This window comes from Entelurus aequoreus, linkage group LG15 (genome assembly GCF_033978785.1).
Source record: "Entelurus aequoreus isolate RoL-2023_Sb linkage group LG15, RoL_Eaeq_v1.1, whole genome shotgun sequence".
Taxonomy (NCBI): domain Eukaryota; kingdom Metazoa; phylum Chordata; class Actinopteri; order Syngnathiformes; family Syngnathidae; genus Entelurus; species Entelurus aequoreus.
Window position 1 is genome coordinate 41,397,889 of NC_084745.1, and position 20,817 is coordinate 41,418,705.

At 39.2% G+C, this 20,817-nt stretch overlaps 1 protein-coding gene across 1 annotated transcript in view; it reads left to right on the forward strand.

Annotated features, from left to right (window-relative positions):
• Positions 1–20,817, forward strand: part of LOC133630321 (collagen alpha-1(XXI) chain-like) — a 33,559-nt gene that overhangs the window by 1,638 nt on the left and 11,104 nt on the right. Inside the window, exons 2-8 of the mRNA XM_062021883.1 lie at positions 1,910–2,028; positions 8,568–8,704; positions 8,797–8,916; positions 11,051–11,167; positions 12,709–12,895; positions 17,591–17,756; positions 19,477–19,696. Of these exons, the coding sequence (XP_061877867.1) occupies positions 1,910–2,028; positions 8,568–8,704; positions 8,797–8,916; positions 11,051–11,167; positions 12,709–12,895; positions 17,591–17,756; positions 19,477–19,696 (1,066 nt within the window). The remainder of the gene's footprint in view (positions 1–1,909; positions 2,029–8,567; positions 8,705–8,796; positions 8,917–11,050; positions 11,168–12,708; positions 12,896–17,590; positions 17,757–19,476; positions 19,697–20,817) is intronic.

The window sequence follows — 20,817 nt, forward strand, 5'->3', positions numbered from 1 at the left end:
GCCGATGCACAGACGTGGTCCACCCTTGGTCCCGACCCTGGACAGTCAGAACATGTGCCCCCCCCTCCACGAAGGAGAGGGGGCAGAGCAGAAAAGAAACGGCAGATCAACTGGTCTAAAAGGGGGGTCTATTTAAAGGCTAGAGTATACAAATGAGTTTTAAGATGGGACTTAAATGCTTCTACTGAGGTAGCATCTCTAACTGTTATCGGGAGGGCATTCCAGAGTACTGGAGCCCGAATAGAAAACGCTCTATAGCCCGCAGACTTTTTTTTGGCTCTGGGAATCACTAACAAAGCGGAGTTCTTTGAACGCAGATTTCTTGCTGGTACATATGGTACAATACAATCAGCAAGATAGGCTGGAGCTAGACCGTGTAGTATTTTATATGTAAGTAGTAAAACCTTAAAGCATGCACTATATATATTCACTGTGATAACTTTTTTCTATCTGTATTATATGCATTAGTTGCATTACTTATTCTAGTTTTATTTTGATGCAATTAATTGTTGGCATCTTATACCTTGCCCATGGACTACCGTTGAACATTACCACCATGGCTAACACCGACAAAAATGTTCATTAGTGTGATGTCTCTATATTCAATAAATAGGTGGAAATTGAATTTTCGTACGTATAAACCAGGGGTCGGCAACCCAAAACGTTGAAAGAGCCATATTGGACCAAAAATACAAAAAAACAAATCTGTCTGGAGCCGCAGAAAATTAAAAGCTGTATATAAGTCTTATAACGAAGGCAACACATTACGTAAGTGTCTATATTAGCTATAGTAGCCTACTATCAAAATGACTATGTGTCGCAGGCTGAAGCAAATCTTCGTTGACAGAAATTTTGAAATGTTATATTTATTCTACACATTTTTACAACATTAGAAACCATTAATAAATCAGAGGCTATACAGAAGGTGAGATCATTCCTGGAAATTAGTGGCTTTTAATGGCCAAAGGTATAGATGTGTGTGTCCAAGTCTTCTTTTAATAGATTTATTACAATCTTTGGCAAGCTAGGTAATGTTTGCTTTGGTCTTGAACAACACGGCACACAAATCTGAAATGCTTGCAGTCATGCTCTGACCAAATATGCCTGATTAGCACTCCAACAAGTCAATAACATTAACAAAGTTCACCTTTGTGCATTAACGCACAGCATAAAACTGTTGGTGGACAAAATGAGACAAAGAAGCAGTGGAGGATTTTACATGGAAACAAACTGTTGCGTTTGTTTGTATTTTCCCCCCATATTTTTCCTCTCGAGAGCCGCGGGTTGCTGACCCCCGGTCTAAACCTAAAAATGGATTTCGGTAATTGCCGCTATCTTCGAAGTGAGCTCACAGTTCCCATATAACATGCTAATGGTGTATGCTAACATTTCAGCTAATTTCAGCTATCTTGCAGGTATGCTAACTGCTCCCACGTTAGCCTGCTCACTTTTTCGATAGCATTACAGAAAATTTAGTATGTTTAAATATACAAACATAGGTATATTTTCTTTCATATTTAGCGTTCTACATTCAGTTGACTTACCAGCATTCAGTACAGCTTCAGCTCTTCAACATTGAAACCATTCCTACATTCATTGTACGTTTCACCTGCATTTCTGTTCAGCTTTTAAGCATTTACACGCAATTTCCGTCCCTGGTTAGAAAATGCATTTTTGAATGACAACATGGACAATTTTTTATGGTACAAACCAGCAGATTGGGGTATTTTAAATATGTTCAGTGAGGAGAGGGGCCGCTTCATGCAGGACAAGCGGTACTGTATAGAAAATTGATGAATAGACAATAATTACCGACTCGGCTGTGATTTTGGAACCATCCACTAACACCAAGCATGTGTTACTATTATGAATATATGTTTATTTCACTCTCATGTTGTTTTTATGGAAGGTTGGACTGGAGTAAGGAAACCAACATACTGACAGCCATGTTGCTGTGGCCTGTGTGGAGTTTGATTTTGTTGCTGATTCCGGTGGACGCTGCAGATAAGGGCGATGACGTGCGAGCAGGTAAAGATGACGCAACTCTCAACGATATATAAACTGTAATTGTGTGTGAATGCTGAAATGCATTTTAACTAATGACCCACCATTTTTTTTTTTTTTTTAATAAAAATTCCACATTTCCATGAATTCCACATTTTTGGGGGATAATTTTTCCCATTCAAAATGAATGGACACATTTTTTTCAAATGTCCACATTTCTTAAACGATTCAAACAATACATTCATAAACACATTCAACTCATTCTGGACATTTAAATGAACAATTTTGGCAGTTCCAAAAATTCCTGGTTTTCCTGGAATTCCCACTTTTTCATAGTATTAATTCTATCAAAACATTGAACTTATTCCATACATTAATTAATAAATCAATCAATCAAAGTTTACTTTGTATAGCCCTTAATCGCAGCTGGCTCAAAGTGCTTCACAAACTCACAATGAAGTCCCATGATCTAAATCCACATCCAGGCAAGAAAAAAAATTCCAAAAACCCAAAGTAGGAAAAAGAAGAAAATAGGTCCCGATACCAATATTTTGGTACTTTGATACTTTTCAAAATAAAGGGGATCACAAAAAAAGTTCCTGTTTGGCTTTATCTTAATAAAAAAATCTTACAATACATTAAACATATGGTCCTCAAAATAAAAGGCATTAAACACATTTGGCTTTTCTTGTTGCACTCAAACAATTTACAATTTTATATATTACATATAGTCTGCCATAATCTAGGACAGGGGTCTGCAACCCAACATGTTGAAAGGATCAAAAATACAAAAAACTAATTTGTCTGGAGCCGCAAAGAGTTAAAAGCCTTATGTGTTATAATGAAGGCAACACATTAAAGGCCTACTGAAATGATTTTTGTTTATTTAAACGGGGATAGCAGATCCATTCTATGTATCATACTTGATCATTTCGCGATATTGCCATATTTTTGCTGAAAGGATTTAGTAGAGAACATCGACGATAAAGTTCGCAACTTTTGGTCGCTGATAAAAAAAGCCTTGCCTGTACCGGAAGTAGCGTGACGTCACAGGTTGAAAGGCTCCTCACATTTCCCCATTGTTTACACCAGCAGCGAGAGCGATTCGGACCGAGAAAGCGACGATTACCCCATTAATTTGAGCCAGGATGAACGATTCGTGGATGAGGAATGTGAGAGTGAAGGACTAGAGTGCAGTGCAGGATGTATCTTTTTTCGCTCTGACCGTAACTTAGGTACAAGCTGGCTCATTGGATTCCACACTCTCTCCTTTTTCTATTGTGGATCACGGATTTGTATTTGAAACCACCTCGGATACTATATCCTCTTGAAAATGAGAGTCCAGAACGCGAAATGGACATTCACAGTGACTTTTATCTCCACGACAATACATCGGCGAAGCACTTTAGCTACGGAGCTAACGTGATAGCATCGTGTTTAACTGCAACTACGCCAGCTCTCATCTGCTCATCAACACCCGTGCTCACCTGCGTTCCAGCGATCGACGGCGCGACGAAGGATTTCACCCAAACATCAATGCGGTCGCCGGCCCGGAGACGGAGGAAGTCAAGGTGAGGACAGCGGCGCACGTTGTAGCTTTCGACGACACCCCGGCCGCCGTCAGAGTCGGCAAGAAACATATATTTCCCCAAAGTTACGTACGTGACATGCACATAGCGACACGCACGTACGGGCAAGCGATCAAATGTTTGGAAGCCAAAGCTGTAGTCACGGTAGCGCGTCTGCTATCCAAGTCAAAGTCCTCCTGGTTGTGTTGCTGCAGCCAGCTGCAAATACACCGATCCCACCTACAGCTTTCTTCTTTGCAGTCTCCATTGTTAATTGAACAAATTGCAAAAGATTCACCAACACAGATGTCCAGAATACTGTGGAATTTTGCGATGAAAACAGAGCTATTTGTATTGGATACAATGGTGTCCGAATACTTCCTTTTCAACCATTGACGTCACGCGCATACGTCATCATACATAGACGTTTTCAACCGGAAGTTTCCCGGGAAATTTAAAATTGCACTTTATAAGTTAACCCGGCCGTATTGGCATGTGTTGCAATGTTAAGATTTCATCATTGATATATAAACTATCAGACTGCGTGGTCGGTAGTAGTGGGTTTCAGTAGGCCTTTAAGTAAGTGTCTCAGAGGGTGAGATAACTTAAAACTGCCAAAGGTATAGATGTGTGTGTCCAAGTTAAAGGAAAGGACAGGCTGTCTTCTTCTAATGGATTTATTACAATCTTTGCAAGCTGGGTAACATTTGCTGTGGTCTGGAACAACATGGCACACAATCAGAAATGCAGCCAATATTACATACAGATCATGTGTCATGAGACATGCAAATATAAATTAAATACACAGAGGACATACAGTAAGTAAAGGAAATTAAATTAAATATACCTACAAACGAGGCATAATGATGCAATATGTACATACAGCTAGCCTAAATAGCATGTTAGCATGGATTATTAGCACTCCACGCAAGTCAATAACATCAACAAAACTCACCTTTGTGCATTCCCGCACAGCATAAAATGTTTGGTGGACAAAATGAGACACAGAAAGAGTGGCATGAAACACTGTGGCAGCGACGGGGAAAGTTGTACACGTAAACCAACTACGGTGAGTTCAAGGACCGCCATAATTAGTAGGACAAAACGACGCTGGCCAAATATTGTTATCAGTGAAGCATAAGCACAATCATATTAAACAGTGGGCTTTTCTAACATTTAGGAAGGTTTGTGTTATTTTTGTCCTCCTACAGAAACATTATTAAAACAACAAATATATTTCCCCCCATCTTTTTCCATTTTTTAAAAAAGCTCCAGGGAGCCACTAGGGCGGTGCTAAAGAGCGGCTGGCGGCTCGAGAGCCGCGGGTTGCTGACCCCCGATCAAGGATTAGGTTGGAGTAGAATAAAAAGCTTTACTGACATTATATTAAATGCTTCATGATTTATGGTTGCCACTCTTGGTCTGTGATTTAAGACAAAAACAAAACTATAGCTAAAAGTACACAGATAAGACATGTAGCAGGTACAACACACAACGTTAAAGATACAACACAAATTCTAGCAATTTGCTACAAAATTCAGTCATTTCACTTGCATTAGTTTACACTACGTGGGCGTTTTGGGTTACGCTAATATATGGCATCCAGCAGCTGTGTGCGCGTCTACGTGTCTATATGTGCACAGCAGGAGAGCTAGTTAACTAAATAACCTTTAAAGCTATTGTGCGTGCAGGTCTGGATTATTGTTATTTAAATGTTTACCTAAGTTTGAAGCACAGGTGGTCAACGCACAAGTGTTTCCGTGTTTAAAGCGTCACCTTGATTGATAGTTTTTGAAGCCCAAATACTTCCATATTATTTATTAACCAGTAGAATTGCCTTTATTTGCCAGCTTTCCTCTCCTCACCGTTTCTGCTTTTGCACTTTGTGAGTGTGTGCGTGCTGACACACTCAACCAAACACAAAAATGCACTTCTGCCTTGGAAACTTTGTATGTGTGAGTAATATGTAAGTGTAAGTAAGTAACACTATAATTATTTGCTTGAAATGACAAGTGTGATGCGACTTGTCCAGGGTGTACCCCGCCTTCCACCCGTGTGCAGCTGGGATAGGCTCCAGCACCCCCCGCAACCACGTAAGGGACAAGCGGTATAAAATGGATGGATGGATGGACAAATGCGGTGTTTTAGACTGAAATATTGTTCAATAAATAACTCTTATTACACAAGTCCAGCTTGTGTGCTATTGTGTGCTTAGCTGTTGAGTAGCCACTTGTAGCCAAAAACTTACCATGTTTACCTTTTGTAAACAATTTGACTAAAATACTAGAAAATACTGACCTTGTTTATTGGAAGACATTTAGATGTGCACTCTGCTTGCATCAGAGATTTTAAAAGGAAATCGATACAATCTGAGACTTTGTTTTTTAAAATCGGACCAACATCTGATATAAATTGTGGATTGGGACAACCCTATTTTTCAGTATTCTAATTGTTCTTAGTTGTTGTGTCATTTCCCCCACACATTTACCAACCCATTCAAATCATTCCAGCATCAAAACATTCAGGCTAACAAGCTTCCACATCCCAAAAAGTGCCGCTTTTCCTGTAATTTCACGTTTTCCGTACAGTTTTTACAAACTTCCAAAACCAGTGAAGTTGGCACGTTGTATAAATCGTAAATAAAAACAGAATACAATGATTTGCAAATCCTTTTCAACCTATAATCAATTGAATAGACTGCGAAGACTTCACGTTTGAACTGGAAATTTTATTTTTTGCAAATATTCGCTTATTTGGAATTTGATGCCTGCAACAGGTTTTAAAAAAAGCTGGCGCATGTGGCAAAAAAGACTGTGAAAGTTGAGGAATGCTCATCAAACACTTATTTGGAACATCCCACAGGTGAACAGGCTAATTGGGAGCAGGTGGGTCCCATGATTGGGTATAAAAGCAGCTTCCATGAAATGCTCAGTCATTCACAAACAAGGATGGGGCGAGGGTCACCACTTTGTCAACAAATGCGTGAGCAAATTGTCGAACAGTTTAAGAACAACATTTCTCAACCAGCTATTGCAAGGAATTTGAGGGATTTCACCATCTATGGCACGGGTCTCAAACACGCGGCCCGCAGCCCGCGGGCCAATTGCGGCCCGTGAGACGTTATTTTGCGGCCCGCACCTTACAGTAATATGAAAATTTAATGTTAGTGCGTCCCGCAAGTTTTATATGAATGCCGCTTGACAGCGTCATACTTGCCAACCCTCCCGATGTTTCCAGGAGACTCCCGAATTTCAGGGCAACCATTCCCTCGAATGTCTTCACCCAAACAACAATATTAAGGGCGTGCCGTGATGTCACTGACTTCAGCGCCCTCTACAACCTGTACAAACAGCGTGCCAGCCCAGTCACATGTTGTATTTGGCTTCTGTACACACACGTAAGTGACTTTGATCAAAAGCCACACAGGTCACACTGAGGGTGGCGGTATAAACAAGTTTAACACTGTTACAAATGTGCGCCACACTGTGAACCCACACCAAACAAGATATACAAACACATTTCGGGAGAACATCCGCACCGTAACACAACATAAACACAACAGAACAAATACCCAGAATCCCATGCAGCCCTAACTCTTCCGGGCTACAATATACACCCCCACTACCACCAAACCCCGCCCCCCAACCCTGCGCTCCCACATATCAACCCCGCCGACCCCCTCACCCCCCCTCTCCCCCGTGCGTCGGTTGAGGTGGGGGCGGGGCGGGGTTTGGTGGTAGCGGGGGTGTATATTGCAGCCCGGAAGAGTTAGGGCTGCAAGCTGTTCTGGGTATTTGTTCTGTTGTGTTTATGTTGTCTTACGGTGCGGATATTCTCCCGAAATGTGTTTGTCATTCTTGTTTGGTGTGAGTTCACAGTGTGGCGCATATTTGTAACAGTGATAAAGTTGTTTACACGGGCACCCTCAGTGTGACCTGTATGGCTGTTGATCAAGTATGTCTTGCAGTCACTTACGTGTGTAAGCAGAGGCCGCATACAACATGTGACTGGCACGCTCTTTTGTATGGTGAAAAAGCGGACGCGACGACAGGTTGTAGAGGACGTTAAAGGCAGTGCTATCACGGCACGCCCTTAATATTATTGTCTGAGTGAAAATCAGGACAAATTCGGGGGAATGGTTGCCGCGGGAGATTGTCGGGAGGGGCACTGAAATTCGGGAGTCTCCCGGAAAAATCGGGAGGGTTGGCAAGTATGTTGCTAGGGTGGGATAGCCATTCAAAGAAGATGAATTCACTAAAAAGTGCATGTTAGATTTTTTTAAGAAATATTTTCTTGCGGCCCAGCCTCACCCAGTTTCTGCATCCAGTGGCCCCCAGGTAAATTGAGTTTGAGACCCCTGATCTATGGTTTGTAATATCATCAAAAGGTTCAGAGAATCTGGAGAAATCCCTGCATGTAAACGATGATATTACAGATCTTCGATCCCTCAGGCGGTACTGCATCAAAAAGCGACATCAGTGTGTAAAGGATATCACCACATGGGCTCAGGAACACTTCAGAAAACCACTGTCAGTAACTACAGTTCGTCGCTACATCTGTAAGTGCAAGTTAAAACTCTATAATGCAAAGCGAAAGCCATTTATCAACAACACCCAGAAACGCTGCCGGCTTCACTGGGCCCCGAGCTCGTCTAAGATGGACTGATGCCACATTTCAAATTGTATTTGGAAACTGTGGATGTCGTGTCCTCCGGACCAAAGAGGAAAAGAACCATCCGGATTGTTACAGGCACAAAGTTGAAAAGCCAGCATGTGTGATGGTATGGGGGTGTATTAGTGCCCAAGACATGGGTAACTTACACATCTGTGAAGGCAGTCACACGCAATGATGACACAATTGGCCTACTGCAGTTTACATGGAATTTAAGTAATACAACACGTGTCTTGACACACTACCTTTTGAAAATTGAACAAGTACATTTGACGTATAAAACACATTTTCTGATTCCTGTGCATGCGCGTGTGTGTTTGTCAGGTTGCAGCACGGCCGTGAATGACTTGGTTTATATCGTTGATGGCTCGTGGAGCGTCGGCTTCGCTGATTTCGAAACAGCCAAGCAATGGCTTATCAACATCACCAGCCAGTTTGACATCAGCTCCCACTACACTCAGGTATGAGAAGAAAGCTGTGCAGTGGGGTGACGCTATTCGTTTGTGTGTGGCGACAACAGAGCACCATTTGTGTCTTTATGTGTGTGCTCCAGGTGGCAGTGATCCAGTACAGTGACAACCCTCGACTGGAGATCCCCCTGGGAAAACAACAAAGTGCTGCAGACCTCATCCGGGCCATAAAAGGCATCACTTACATGGGAGGAAACACACAGGTAGGTACTACAAATATCCATTGTATCGATACCAGGAGCGGTATCGGTATTGGACTTATACTAGTGCAATGAGCTTTATATTTATCTGTTCTGTTGTTCATGTTGTTATATTGTTAAAATTGTATTACCTTAGTAATTGATATAATAAACGGGAGTAAGGGATGAATTGATAGGCACGTCCCAATACAATCTTTTCACTTCCGATACCAAACCGACATTGCAGCCTTTACTATTGGCCGATACTGATATCAATCCAATATGATGTCCTTAGTGTGTGAATGTTGTCTGTCTATCTGTGTTGGCCCTGCCATGAGGTGGCGACTTGTCCAGGGTGTACACTGCCTTCCGCTCGAATGCAGCTGAGATAGGCTCCAGCACTCCCCGCGACCCCGGAAGGGTTAAGCGGTAGAAAATGGATGGATGGATGGATGACATCAGCCTGAATAATACATACTTATTACTTATTTTGTTGTGCAAATTTTTGAAAACTTTAATCAAGTGAAATATTGTTGTGATTAAGTGGGCTCTGCATGGTGGATAAGGTTAGTCTGTATACTATTTAGTTGTTATATTTTGTTTTCTTACACTATCGTCTGCAAGCACGCATTCATTTCAATTTGTACGACGCGTTTGGCGGTTTTCAGGAAGTAGTCTTTGCCTTTAAGTTGGATGTGCTGGTCTTGTGTTTTGCTGAGTCCTACAAAGTGAAAATACTTATTACACACAAGTTGTTTGATTGTAATGTGCATCTTAGTTGTACTGTAGTTTTCATTATCAAATTTGGAGGTGTTGAAATTGTAAAATTGCTAATGCTATTGCAAATATATATGGCAATTTATATGGCCAATATAAATTAGTATTGCGCTCGCACATTTGTTTTTATGCATTTCTTTTTTGTTTGGAATGTCACAGAGAAGTTTGTAATGTATTTGATGTAAGTTATATTGAGATATGTTATTCTGTACGTTCACTTTTACAGTGATAAGCTAGCAGAAAGAGACGTTAGCAGAAGGAGAACAGACTGCTTGTATCGGAGTTGTTGTGTATGTATGTTGTAATTATTATTGCGATTATTATTATTATTACTTGTAGGTAGACTAATTATTGATTATTTTTATAAAGTGCAGAGGTGGAACTGGATAAGTTTTGACATCTTTTCAACATGCAAATGGAAAACTAATTTGGCTCCTTGGTGGTTGTTTGCTTTTGTTGATATTCAATTTGATTTTTGTTTATTATTGTCCAATTAGCCATCAATTTTGTATGCCGCTTATTCTCATTAGGGTCACGGCTGGATAGGCTGGAACCTATTTCAGCGGGGGTACATCTTAGACTGGTCGCCAGCCAATGGCAGGGCACATGTAGACAACCAACCATTTACCCTCACATTCTTACCTATGGACAATTTAACCTGACGTGTATGTTTTTTTGGAATGTGGGAGTCAGTCGCAGTATTTGGAGAAAATCTGATCAAATTAATTATAATTTTTTCTTCATTTACAAAAAAAGAAATGTATGTATATATGTATATATATATATATATATATATATATATATATATATATATATATATATATATATATATATATATATATATATATATATATATATATATATATATATATACATATATTCTACATTATTTTTTCATTGTCTTTATTATAATTTATAATCATGATTAACAAATTAAAGTCAATCAAGGATATTGAAAAATATGAAGTAAAACGTATCAAAACTACAATACTGGTTTTGAAAACATTATACAGAATACAAATTGATACCAACATTTGCAGTATTACCTCCTTAGGCTTTCATAGTCAAGATCAGGCCTCATGTTTTATAAATACAATTTGACAGTGAAATAAAAAAAACCATTATTCTTATTTTGAGTCATTTACTGGAAGATAATGCCAAATGATATACAACATCCAGTTTTCATAAATATTATTGCTGTGCCAGCCTTAACCTAATTTACTTTTTGTGCTACTACATGAGTACTTACCAGCGTTCTTACAGTATATACAATATTTAGACAATCTGGAAGGTTTCTGCTCTGGGAGTGTTTTTTGCCACTGTAATTGCTTACTTCTGTGACTGTGAAGTCTTAAAGCTGCTCTAAAACGTTGTTCTGCAGACGGGGAGAGCCATCAGGTTTGCTGTGGACCACGTTTTCTCCACCTCCCAACGAGCCAGCCCAGTCAAGAACCGCATTGCCGTGGTGGTCACAGATGGCAAATCCCAGGATGACATAGTAAAAACTTACACAATTTACAAAATGTTGGGGATATTTGTTTTTTGGGTGACATTTCAGAAATAAAATCAAAATGTATTATAAACTTGTAGGGCGAGGGCCGCCAACAAATATCTGTTTCTCAGCTGTGGTCCGTAGGGGTCGCAGCGTTACTCAGTTGTAATACACTTTCCCACCACTTGTGGCAGTAATGACAATATCAAACTAACAGAAGAAGTCTGGAGCTAAAGTAACACAGAAGTTTCTTAAGCACGCAAATTATGACTAAAGTGGTGAACCTGTATTATCATTTGCCCTTAAATTTTAGTTTACTTTATTATACATATTTATTATTATTATTAGTTATTAAGTTGAAATGCAATTATTTTAGCACTGCGTAATTTTATGTAGATTTTTTCATCAGTTTTTAATTATTCCATTCTTATGCAGTTTATTTGATTGGTATTTATTTTTGCAATCAGCCTGACCTAAGCCTTGATAATAAACTTTGTGATTACCGTAACACATGGTTTATTATCATTTGTTCAACTGCAAGTAGGTTAGATATAATTATTTAATATGATTAAAAGCAAGAGTAAGATTGCTAATTCGGTGTTAATATTTGAATGGGCACGGGCCCCTCAGTAGTGGAAAAGTTGGGCCCTGAGGTCAAAAAGGTTAGAACCCCTGTTTTAGAGGAATTTAATTCAGACTCCTCTAAACTTTTAAATATACATGTCCAATTGCAAAACAGAAAATAATCTAACTAAGTTTAGTGGCCACTTACTGCTGATCAAATGTGTGGTTTTGCTGTCGTGTGTAATGGTACAGTGGAGAAGGAGACGGCACTGAGACAGGGGCGTCGCTTAGCCTTAGGCGTGTTTATTAGTACAAGAATATGACGTGTGAAACTAACCAAAATGTTTGGTGTGTGACAATGTGCTGTAATTAACTGGAAAGTGTTATCGGCAAGTGTTGAAAGTGCGTGTTGCGAAAGAAGTGGAAGTTCAGAGAGGGCAAGGTAGGCTCGGAAGTCCGTGGGCAGGCGAGAGGTCGAGATCCGGGTAGGCAGCAAGACATCCAGGGGGAACCCGGGGAGACGAGACGCTCAGCTTGAATCCAGGGAATAGAGAGAAGCTGCGGAACATTTTCGCACATCTCTGAAATAGGTCCAGGGAGCCACTAGGGCGGCGCTAAAGAGCCGCATGCGGCTCGAGAGCTGTGGGTTGCTGACCTTCGGGTTAGACCAAGCAGTGTTGTGGGTTCAGTGACACTCTGGAAACAGGAATTAAAGCTTTTACTTGATTGGATTATTACTGTATGCTAAAACCTACTTTAGCTCTATGGGGGCTTCTTTGCAGCCGTACTCAATAAAAAACAGACTGACTCAAGAGTAATCGTTCTAAATCCAAGACAGTCTGTGAAAACCAAGACATATTTTTGGTGGAAAATGTCGCCTTAAAACGAATAAGAATAAAACCAGGGTTTATGAAAACCAAACTATGATTGTATGATGAAATGTTTGTTAATTCCAATGAAAAATACACGTCTTATTTCCTGAGGTGGATTCCAGTATGGAGGCGCGGGCTCAGAGCATTACCGTGTTTGCAGTCGGAGTCGGAGATGAGATCGCCAACTCTGAGCTTGTTTCCATTGCCAACAAACCATCTACCGCATATGTTCTGTATGCTGAAGACTACACCACCATTGACCGCATCCGAGACTCCATGGAACAGAAACTCTGTGAAGGTCAGAATATTTACACATTTTTCTTCATTTATAATTTGTCCTATTGTAAAACCCCTGTTAGCAACACTTTTAATGGCCGAGAAAATAAAATGTTGTGCTTGACTTTAAGGGTGCGTTCAGAAACATCATGTTTGGTCAATGAAACAAACTCTATAGTCCCTTTGCTTCGCTACTACGGTTCGTTTAATCAAGTGTGGATGTCACTTGCATATGACCTAAAACAGGTGATGGTTAGCAAAACAGAACGAAAAGTGAAAATCATCCAAAAACAACAGTTGTATGAATGGAGATTGTTATTTTGAAAAAAGGGGTCGTGTTGCTCATTACAGTTCAGTGAAGTCGTTGGAAACGGCATCTGTGTAGGAGTAACCTCTGTAACATTTTTGCAGTCATTATAAAATGTATATCCTTTTTGTTACGTTCAAGCTGGTAAAATCTCAACTGGTGAAAATTCTATACAAACCATACAAACAAAACAATTATTCAAGCGTATACTGTATGTTATGGACGGGACAAGATTTAATAAATAAATGCATCTTTAAATGATTCCTTAAATGTGTAATTAAAGGCCTACTGAAACCCACTACTACCGACCAAGCAGTCTGATAGTTTATATATCAATGATGAAATCTTAACATTGCAACACATGCCAATACGGCCGGGTTAACCTATAAAGTGCAATTTTAAATTTCCCGCGAAACTTCCGGTTGAAAACGTTTATGTATGATGACGTATGCGCGTGACGTCAATCGTTGAAACGGAAGTATTCAGACACATTGTATCCAATACAAAAAGCTCGGTTTTCATTGCAAAATTCCACAGTATTCTGGACATCTGTGTTGGTGAATCTTTTGCAATTTGAACAATGAAGACTGCAAAGAAGAAAGCTGTAGGTGGGATCGGTGTATTAGCGACTGGCTGTAGCAACACAACCAGGAGGACTTTGACTTGGATACCAGACGCGCTATCCGACGCTAGCCGCCGACCGCATTGATGATCGGGTGAAGTCCTTCGTCGATCGCTGGAACGCAGGTGAGCACGGGTGTTGATGAGCAGATGACGGCTTGCTGGCGTAGGTGGATAGCTAATGTTTTTAGCACAGCTCTGTGAGGTCCCTTTGCTAAGCTAGCTTCAATGGCGTCGTTAGCAACAGCATTGTTAAGCTTCGCCAGGCTGGAAAGCATTAACCGTGTAGTTACATGTCCATGGTTTAATAGTATTGTTGATTTTCTGTCTATCCTTCCAGACAAAGGTTTATTTATTTTGTTTCTATCTACAGTTAAGCCCGATGCTATCACGTTAGCTCCGTAGCTAAAGTGCTTCGCCGATGTATTGTCGTGGAGATAAAAGTCACTGTGAATGTCCATTTCGCGTTCTCGACTCTCATTTTCAAGAGGATATAGTATCCGAGGTGGTTTAAAATACAAATCCGTGATCCACAATAGAAAAAGGAGAGAGTGTGGAATCCAATGAGCCAGCTTGTACTTAAGTTACGGTCAGAGCGAAAAAAGATGCGTCCTGCACTGCACTCTAGTCCTTCATTTTAACGTTCCTCATCCACGAATCTTTCATCCTGGCTCAAATTAATGGGGTAATCGTCGCTTTCTCGGTCCGAATTGCTCTCGCTGCTGGTGTAAACAATGGGGAAATGTGAGGAGCCTTTCAACCTGTGACGTCACGCTACTTCCGGTACAGGCAAGGCTTTTTTTATCAGCGACCAAAAGTTGCGAACTTTATCGTCGATGTTCTCTACTAAATCCTTTCAGCAAAAATATGGCAACATCGCGAAATGATCAAGTATGACACATAGAATGGATCTGCTATCCCCGTTTAAATGAAAACATTTCATTTCAGTAGGCCTTTAAGTACACAGTAATTCAGGACTATTCAACTACATAATGAAGAGGGCCGCAGGTTCAAAAGCTCAAGGGGTCAGGAGCCGTACATCGAAATGTGGATGTTTCGTCAGAACGTGCCTCCGCAGGTTATATTTCTTTGAGACTGCGTTTATTTAATTGCAAAGTAAACACCGCACTGTCAATAAATTCATTATTCTGCCCTCGCTGCTTGTTTACAGCGTGTGCAGCTAGTTAACAGTATGAAGCTCCAGTTTTTGTTGACGAATTTTGAAATTAATTTCCTTTCTTAGTTTTATTTCTTTACACTTCTTCCTTCGTTTAGGCTTGTAAGACTGAAAATATAAACATGAAATAAACATAACAAAATGTATAACGTCCGTTGTGTATTTTACAAAAATAATTACCATTGTGTATTTTACATGTATAAAATAGAATGTTTAGTGTTAATGTATTTACACAATAAACAACGAATGTTTATTACACATAGAGAAATTACACAACTTTCACACGCCAAACATTGTATGTGACTTATCACTGTTAACGTTGTCGCCTCTACTGGACAAATTTAGCACTACATGTATTAAACAAGGTTTGATTGTAAAAACAACACAACCACAAACACAAAAGACATCACAAAGTCAGCAAATTCAATACAGAACAAACCAAATATATTTATGCACAAATTATATCTACTTACAAATGTTTGACCAAGTTTTGTGATGAAGCTTACACGCTGGGACTTGTACCATTGTTGCTGCTTGTCTGGATCAATGTGTCCGTCGCTTAAAAGGTCCACCAGAAAACAATGACTCGAGCATTTGCTCGGGGCAGAACATTCATACTTTGCAAAAATCTGACTTTTAATGCTGCTTCATTGTGACATATATGCCTCACTGTTGCCCCCTGCAGGGTAGCAGGAGTAATGCATACATGATCAACCCTAGTTTTAATGGTTTCATCGAGCCTATTTGGGTGTTGTTTGGTGGGCCAAATGAAAAGTTTAGGTGGGCCGGATGTGGCGCGTGGGCCGGCAGTTGAATAGTCCGGCAGTAATTGGAATTCAATACATTACAGTAACAAGTTATTAAATGTGTCATAAATTTGTTTAACCGAATAGTACAATTTAATTATATAATAACTTAATTTTTTCAATATCTAAATGACTTAATCATTCATTATTGATGTCACTATTTCATGATTCAATTAATTATTTCACGATGTATTCATGTATTTAGTGAAACCGTGTAACAGCACTTCATGTATTTATTTTGTCTGCCAAACTCACCCATCAAAGTCAGTGTTAGAAAACCCGTTGGAGTGGTTGTCATTTGACAGTCAGGTGACGATACCAGAAATTACTTCCCTCAAAATGGCCTAGTGATGTCTAGCTTGTTTGCTATTGTGTGCTCGGCTGTTGTGTAGCTGATAGCTCCTAGTAGCCTATAGCCTACCATGTTTACTTTTTCTAAGTGACTTGTATAAAATACAAGAAAAGACCGACCTTCTGTGCTTATGGAGGGCATTTTACATTCAAACACATATCCCTTTTTTTTTTTTTTTTGCTGATATTGGTCTAATACCCTATATCTATTGGATCAAGACATCTCTTAATGAGGGTCAGTGTTTTTTTTATAGTTCCAATGAAGATTTGATAGACTTATTTACCATAATTTATATTTGTGTTGATGTTGTTGAAGAACAGTAATTCTGACCTCAACCATATTTCTCTTGGTGGACATGTTCCATGATATTTTTGTATCCATATAGGGAAAATAATTTATGGCCTCAGTACTCCGTGTAATTATTTTTGACTATCTAACTCAGGGATGTCCAAAGTGCGGCCCGGGGGCCAATTGCGGCCCGCAGGTAATTTTTTAACGGCCCCACGGCACATTCTAAAAATACGATAAAAAAAAAAAAAAAAACATACAAAGTAGTATAAAAGATTAACAGGTGACAATAAAATGTTGCTATGTTGACTCTAATAACACTAAGCTGTCATTGCAGGCTGTTTCTTTCTTTAAAACATAATAATGAATCAAAAACAATGTTATTATGAATTATTGACCTATTCAAGGCTCCAATTAGGTCACATTAAATATTCCACTTTGAGATATTTTTTGGGGAAAATGTTGCATATTTTGTGTTTGCCATATAAAAAACTATGTTTTTTTTTTTAAAGGACGGCCTAAAATGAACAAACAAGGAACATAATAAACAACAATACAAGTTATAATTGACGGATAGAAGTTGATCTTGAGACTATTGTGTTAACAGTTTTAAAAACAATTACGATTTATTTTTTAACACTTTACTGAGCAGGACCCTTTTGGATCCCCAATTATTTTAGTGGGACTTTTTTTTTTTTTAAGTGTCATTGCTCAAAAAATAATAATACATTAAAATCATTGTTGTTATGAGTTATGTTATGAGCTCCAATTATTATATAATCTGAAAAGTTCCACTTTAAAATTTTATTGGGGAAAAATATTTCATATTTTGTGTTTTTTCCATAAAAAACTGCGTTTTCTTTGACAAAAAGGGCATACAACTTAAATCTAAAAAAAAAAAATGTTATATTGACAGATATACCTAATGTTGATCTAGACATTTAAACTTTGAATATTTTTATTTTTTTGAACCTAAACCCTTTGGAGTCCCCCGGTATCAAGCCTGATGGAGGCCTAAATGTATATTTTTTATACATATATTGTATTGGTTTTTAAAATAAAAAATATCAAAATGGCCCCCGCTTGCTTTGATTTTTCAGTGTGCGGCCCTCAGTGGAAAAAGTTTGGACACCCCTGATCTAACTTCATTAAAAATGTCTTCCCAGAGTCTGTGTGTCCCACAAGAATACCTGTGGCATCTCGAGATGAGAAAGGCTTCGAGCTAATGGTGGGCATGAACATTGAGACAAAAGCAAAGAAAATTCCTGGTTCCCTGGTGTCCCAGACCGCCTTCGCTCTCAACACATCCACTGACATTACTGAGAAAACCAGGTAAGGTGTGAACGTGTGTGCTAATCTCACTTAAGGCTCACGAACACTAGGGGGGAATGTTACGCCGTAATGACGGCTCAGCACATACAGTACCTCAGTTTTAAGGTCACGGTTCTATAACAGTTTGAAAAATGTGAGTTATTTTATTAGTAGTAAAGTTTATTATTGGTTAAAGTACAGTATTAAAAATTCCAGTTTGTTGCCCCTATTAAACAATTTCAACTACTTGTCTACGTTTTTCACCGGGAAGGCAAAGTCTTCCCAAACAGGAAGATTAAGAGGGTTTTCAAGCTCTGGCTATCGCAAATCATGACGTCCGCTAGCCAAAGTCTGTATTGTATTTGTTTGCGAAGTAGACCCGTAACGCAAAGCAAATTAAGGGCCGAGGGCCACATGCTGCCCGTTAAGCTTTTTAATCAGGCCTGCCGGACATTCCCAAATATTTTTTTTAGATCTTTAAGATGGAAACTGTAGCTGCCCTTATGATGTGCAGTGATGTTTTCAAATTACCGTAAGTCTTGTACTATACAAAGTATTTCAATGGTTGGAATATGCCCTTTTGCATGACATACTAGTTACTATAGTAATCTAATTAGTTACTATGGTGATCTAAGTCACGGCAACTCAGACAACGCACCAAGTAGCGTGATGTTCATATGTTGTCAATATTCAGTGTTTTATCGTTCATAGTTAATATTGGTAACCCCACATTCTTTATTCGCATGTACATTCTGGGTGTCTCATTCAGTGAAAAAATACAAAATCCATTCTTTTTTTTAAGGCGGTCTGTCATAACGTTTTTAGCTTTCAATCAGACATTGCTGTGAGGTTTTTGTATTAGTGTTTCTAAAAATCAGATATACCGACCACCAGACACATTTTTTTCTCAAAATTTGGCCCCCAGAGTCAAAATAATTGCCCAGGCCCTACCTAGACACAAGACAATAATGACTGTGCATGTGAGCTGTGTGCTTGGTATTTTGATGTATTTTTATCTATTTATCTATGTTCTTATGTGTTATTATGAATTTGTACTAAAGTAGTTTTGCTTACAATTTTGTTGTACAATGACAATAAAGATACAGTATATTCTATTCTAATGCTTACTGTGTGTAAAATTGATACACTTTTGCGCCGTACAAAATCCATGTCCCATTACAACCCTGATGAACCCAACAAATGTTTTGGTTTACTAGGACTGCAACGATTAGTCGACATAACTGACAATGTTGATTATACAAAATTACTGACAAAGATTTGTTTTTATTGGCAAATCGCTTAATACAATTTTAATTGATAGACCTTCATGATGGTTCATGTTTACACTTCTATTCCTTTTGTTAAATAGTCACAGCTAAATAACCCTGACAGTATCGGATAAAAGCATTCTTTACACTGAATGTCATGTTTACATGCACTTTGTTGTTGATTTATTTTTTCCCAGTGTTTATATACTTTGTGGAATAAAGTAAAAACATTTGTTCCTCAGTAATTTGTTTATTTTGTTACAATTGAATTTACTATAGAGTTAAAATTAAGTCACAGACTCACCATCAAACTCAAATGTGTACAGCAGATCATAGCAATAATTGCTTGAGTCGTTGAGTAATCGAGAAAAATTATCCGACTACCGCAGTCGACTATCAAAATAATCGTGAGTTGCAGCTCTAATATTTACCCACTTGACAGTGTTCTAATACAGTGTACCTTTTTTCACTAGTGAGATTTTCCCTGAGGGCCTTCCTCCATCCTATGTGTTTGTGGCCACCATCCGTTTAAAGGGGATCGCTCCAACATTGAACTTTGACCTGTGGAGGGTGCTATCCAAGAAGAAAGAGATCCAGGCTGCGGTGACTTTGAACGGGAAAGACAAAAGTGTCACATTCACCACGACGAGCGTCAGCAAAAGGGAGCAGAGAATTGTCTTTCAGGGATTTCAGGTAAGGTCAAGTTTGAATAAGAACACGATTGCAGTGAAAAGGTCATTGATAATGTAGTGAGTCACTTGGCTGCACACCCACTCAGTGATGGTGAACCTGCTTCCCGTATAGAAGATGAGGATCAAAAAGGAGTTTTTGTTCACAAAAATTCAACTAAACCTGTGAATTACAAAACCCAAAAACCAGTGAAGTTGGCACGTTGTGTATTTCGGAAATAAAAACCGAATACAATGATTTGCAAATCCTTTTCAACTTATATTCAATTGAATAGACTGCAAAGACAAGATATTCAATGTTCGAACTGAGAAATTTAATTTATTTTTGCAAATAATCATTAACTGAGAATTTAATGGCAGCGACACATTGCAAAAAAGTTGTCACAGAGGCATTTTTACCACTGTGTTACATGGCCTTTCCTTTTAACAACACTCAGTAAACGTTTGGGAACTGGAGACCAATTTTTGAAGCTTTTCAGGTGGAATTCTTTCCCATTCTTGCTTGATGTACAGCTTAAGTTGTTCAACAGTCCGGGGGTCTCCGTTGTGGTATTTTAGGCTTCATAATGCGCCACACATTTTCAATGGGAGACAGGTCTGGACTACAGGCAGGCCAGTCTAGTACCCGCACTATTTTACTATGAAGCCACGTTGTTGTAACACGTGGCTTGGCATTGTCTTGCTGAAATAAGCAGGGGCGTCCATGGTAACGTTGCTTGGATGGCAACATATGTTGCTCCAAAACCTGTATGTACCTTTCAGCATTAATGGCGCCTTCACAGATGTGTAAGTTACCCATTCTTTGGGCACTAATACACCCCCATACCATCACAGGTGCTGGCTTTTGAACTTTGCCCCTATAACAATCCGGATGGTTCTTTTCCTCTTTGTTCCGGAGGACACGACCTCCACAGTTTCGAAAAACAATTTGAAATTTAAACTCGTCAGACCACAGAACACTTTTCCACTTTGTATCAGTCCATCTTAGATGAGCTCAGGCCCAGCGAAACCGACGGCGTTTCTGGGTGTTGTTGATAAACGGTTTTCGCCTTGCATAGGAGAGTTTTAACTTGCACTTACAGATGTAGCGACCAAATGTAGTTACTGATAGTGGGTTTCTGAAGT